Genomic DNA, 3,983 nt, shown 5'->3' with positions numbered 1-3,983 from the left:
GCACCATTCATTTGCTCCTTCTCTAAGTAAGGTCATAACCCTTACTTAAAGCTTTGCCCAACCTCAATTTGTCTCATCTCTTAAACACCCCGTTTATTTATAAGCTGTTATAAACCAATACCAGCGTTTAAAGTACTAGCAACAATATTTTAAGATATCCTTCTAATTGATTTGCTTTTGAAATAGATTAATGAATACCTTTCAAACACTGAGTATTTGCCTTAGACAAAAAGCACTCTTAAATGCAGTGATTATAGTAAAATTGACGGATGATTTGGCTGTCATCACCTAAGTGTTTACCAAGACCCAAACACCAGGAGCAAACCAGGAAGTTTTGCTAAGATGAATTTGCCTAGCCCTCCTTCCTTATCTAATTCGACACAAGCAATTTCCTTTCACTGATGCATTTACTTTCTACAGATAAAACAATAAAAGAAAAAAAAAACATTGAAAATTCCATCCTGACATCCACTGGACTGCAGGGTGGATCTGACCAAGTAGGTAAGTCAGCCACATCAGCTTCCTTCATCTGTTAGTTTATTTCAGTAACAAAACTGAAAGATAGCCCGTTATATAAACAGGATACTAAAAGGTAGTTGTTATGAAAACATTTTTGCATATAGGAAGGGCTTCAGAAGTTGGCACTAAAGTTATTTAATAACAGACACCATTAGATTGGCCTGTAGAAAATCAAATTGGGCTAAACTGACATTTTAAAAAAGCAGTTGCAGTGACAGTTTTCAAGAAACTGGCCGGCCACTGATACTAGTATCTAATAGCTATTCTCCCATCCAGGGGAGAAACCGTAAAGGGGTCTCTCTTGGTCTTTAGTGAAGTCAGCAAACAATGTCCCCGGTCTGTGCATGACTGATACTGAGAACTACACTTTTCCAGGCCGAAGCATAGTTCCCCTCCTCCCACTTCTCTCCCAACCCAGACAGGTGATTACAGACAAGGAGGCAATTAAGTTGCTTCAAAATATTTAATACGTGTTAAACACGTAGAGTTACATTTTTATACAAAAATCAATACAACGAAGGAGAAAATACTGTACAAAAACCTTGTTAGCTCCCCCAACCTTTATACAACAAAGACTGGAGTCACCGTATCTACAAAACCATAACGTCTTTCCACTTAGGGCTTCTGTCTGTAAACTTTTGTCTCATTAAACACTTTTTAAAAGCACTGTGTAGTAGTTCTGATCTAGAGCTTTTAAAAATATATCTATTCTCTATAAACTCCATTATTTCCAAGCTTGAACTCTTCTGTGAAGTTCATCAAGCTTTTTTTTTTTTTCCCTGTGGGGAAGACAAGGGCCGCTCAGATTCCCTTTTCCCCGAGTAATCACAGGGTATAAACGTTTTTCAGTGAGATGGGAGGGTGGGGGAGAGAAAGAATCCAAGTCTCTACCCCAGACTAAATCCCTCTAGTTTTAGGAAATCCTGTAAGGAAATGCCACTCCTGGCACCGGTGCGGTGCTAGCTTTCATGTGAGGGGTGTGTGTAAAGTCCCTTCCTCCCCCGAGTACGAAAGGGGAACTCCCCAGCGCCGGCGCTCTCAGCCGCTTCCTTCTCGGTGCTGGCGGCAGAGGAAAGTCCCTGTCTGCCCCCCAATCTCCTAAGCCCTGGGAAAGGGGTGATGCATTCCAGAAGGACGAAATAGTCTTAACTCAACGAGACGAACAGACGTACACAGACATAACACTACACAAAAGTGAACGATCGTCCGCTGGCGACAAGCCTCACACGCCCAAGTCTCCAGGGGAGACCGCAGGCAGGCTTGGCGCCGCGGGGCCGAGCCCAAGGGCAGTCCGTGCTGCCCCGCAGCACCCGCGGTCTCCGCCCCGCGCTCAGCGCCTCCGGTCTCTGGGCCGTCCTCCAAGCCTCACGTCGAGGCCACCCCGCTGCTCAACCTCCTTCCGACGGGGTCCCGGGGGCTCAGAAGGCCACGATGGCTGTGCTCCAAGGGTTAATGTCTCTCAGCACGGGCTTATCGCAGCAGATCTGCCCGGGCTCGGCGGCTTCCGGACTGCTCTCCTCTCCCTCGGCTTCCTCCCGGCCGCCCCCGGGGCTTTTCCGCAAGAGTCCCGAGAAGCTGGAACCGAAGATGCTAATGAGGTTAGCCACGTTACCGGTCTCCATCTCCTCCTCCTCCTCCGCCGCGGCCGCCGCCCCGCCCGGCTGCTCCTCCGAGTTCCGGCGCGGCTTCTTCCTCGGGCTGGAACCGGGCGCCGGGCAGTCCCCGGGGCCGCCACCCACGCCCGCCGCGCCGCGCTTCCGGGGGCCGACGGCTGGCGGTGCTGGGGGCTCGTCCTCGGCGGGCCGCGGCGCGCAGCAACAGTCAAGTCGGGGGCACGCGCCCAGCGGCCCCGGCCGGTCCTCCGTTCCCGGGGGGCAGCCGCAGGGACGGCGCGCCCCACGGGGCCCCTCGGGGAAGCCGTCCGAGCCTCCGGCGGGGCCCCCGGCTCCTCCCTCCGCCGCCTCCCGCTGTCCCTCCACGCGGCGCCAGGCAGCTTCCGCCGCCTCCGCCTCTCCGCCCCGAGGAGTGTCCCCGGCGCCCGTCACCGGAGCCGCGGTCTCGGCGGGGCCAGCGAGGCGCTCCGGCCGCGGCTCGGCGTCGGGCCAGGCTGCACGGGCGGCCGGCGGGGGCGGCTCCCCCCAGCCCGCGGGCGGCCCGGCCGCCGGTTCCCCGGGCTGCGGCGGCGACACCGCCGGGCTCCCCGCGGGACCGGCCAGGTAGAGGCCCGGGCACGGGTCACTCAGGTAGACCTGGCGGGCGCTGCGCAGCACCAGCGAGACCAGCAGGTTCTTGTGCAGCTTGATGCCGCCGCGCTGGACCCGCGAGTTGTAGATCTTGCCCAGGGAGATGCTGACGATGCGGTGAGCCTCCAGCTTGAACTCCATCCTGCCTCCCCTTCGCGGGGCCGGCGCCGAGGTGAGGTGAGTCCCCGGCTCGCGTTCGGAAGCTGAGAGGAAACGAGATGGCGTCGACAAGTCCGGTCCGGGGCTGGACCCTCGATACCCGAAGGCTGAAGAGAAACGACTCCAGTGACGCGCTCAGCGAACCCCCGCGTCCTAGTCACCACAAACAACAGCTCAGTCCCACGTCCGGTCGCTAACTGAGGGCCGCCCGGCCGCCCGGCGCCTTATATACGCCCCTCGACCGCCAATCGCTACGGGCCGCCAACCGTTCCGGGGCAGGCCGGCGCGCCCTCGTGCGCCGCGCGCGGCCAATCGGAGGCCGAGGAGGGGCGCCTGGGCCATTCGAACGTTAGTCCCGCGGAGCAGGCTCTTAAAGGGGGCGACGACGAGCGGCGCTGGCCGGACGGGTCCCGGCTTGTGCTCCGCGGGCGGGTGACGGGGCGGAGGCTGACGGGGCGGTGGCGGAGCTAGAGTGGGGTGTGTAGTTAAGGATTCTAATGGCTCGTGGGCTGGCTAGCCAGAACCAGAGGGAACTAACCCGCTCGAACTTTCATCTGAGTATACCCCTGGGTAATCAATAGTATTACCACAAGATATTTAGCAGAGTGCCTTGCCTTCCCGGAGTCACACACACACACGCTTAGCATCGGTCGACTCTCACCCCCCCCCCCCCAAGAAAGAAAAGGGGGTTCTAAAAGCTCCTAAGTTTTGGGCTGTTTATTAAGGAATTGTGACGAGCTGCGAAATTACTGATTCTCTACTAAAGCCATCATCTGTCGCCTTGTACTCAAACACACTTATCCCATCGGTTACAATGAAAGGCGGTACAAGTTCTCCTCAGAGATTTCTCCTCAACACAAGTGCTGATCCGTTCACCCTTGGAAGAATCTACCAAGTTCTAAAAATACAAATAGAGAAGTCCTGTGTTCCCATCATGATGTCATACTTTTATTTTGTGTCAAGGTAAAAATACAGGGGAAGACTATTCCAGACTTTTCTGGTCAGTCATCAACTTAGTCCATCCAGGGATCCTTAGTACATGGCGTTAGGGCAGAATCACCA

The 3,983-nt window shown here is 55.5% G+C and overlaps 1 protein-coding gene across 1 annotated transcript; it reads right to left on the bottom strand.

Annotated features, from left to right (window-relative positions):
- Positions 1-963: 963 nt before the first annotated feature.
- On the bottom strand, positions 964-3,140 carry IER5 (immediate early response 5). Its single transcript, XM_032318603.1, has one exon. The coding sequence runs from the start codon at positions 2,901-2,903 to the stop codon at positions 1,938-1,940; it is 966 nt and encodes a 321-aa protein (XP_032174494.1). The 5' UTR covers positions 2,904-3,140; the 3' UTR covers positions 964-1,937.
- Positions 3,141-3,983: the final 843 nt, after the last annotated feature.

The sequence above is a fragment of the Mustela erminea genome, chromosome 17, assembly GCF_009829155.1.
Source record: "Mustela erminea isolate mMusErm1 chromosome 17, mMusErm1.Pri, whole genome shotgun sequence".
Classification (NCBI taxonomy): domain Eukaryota; kingdom Metazoa; phylum Chordata; class Mammalia; order Carnivora; family Mustelidae; genus Mustela; species Mustela erminea.
Note: the sequence above shows the minus strand (reverse complement) of the source record. Positions and strands in the feature narration are given on the sequence as shown.

What these genes read in the sequence shown, in the direction of transcription:
- IER5 (XM_032318603.1), bottom strand. Translation starts at nt 2,903, where the DNA reads ATGGAGTTCAAGCTGGAGGCTCACCGCATCGTCAGCATCTCCCTGGGC.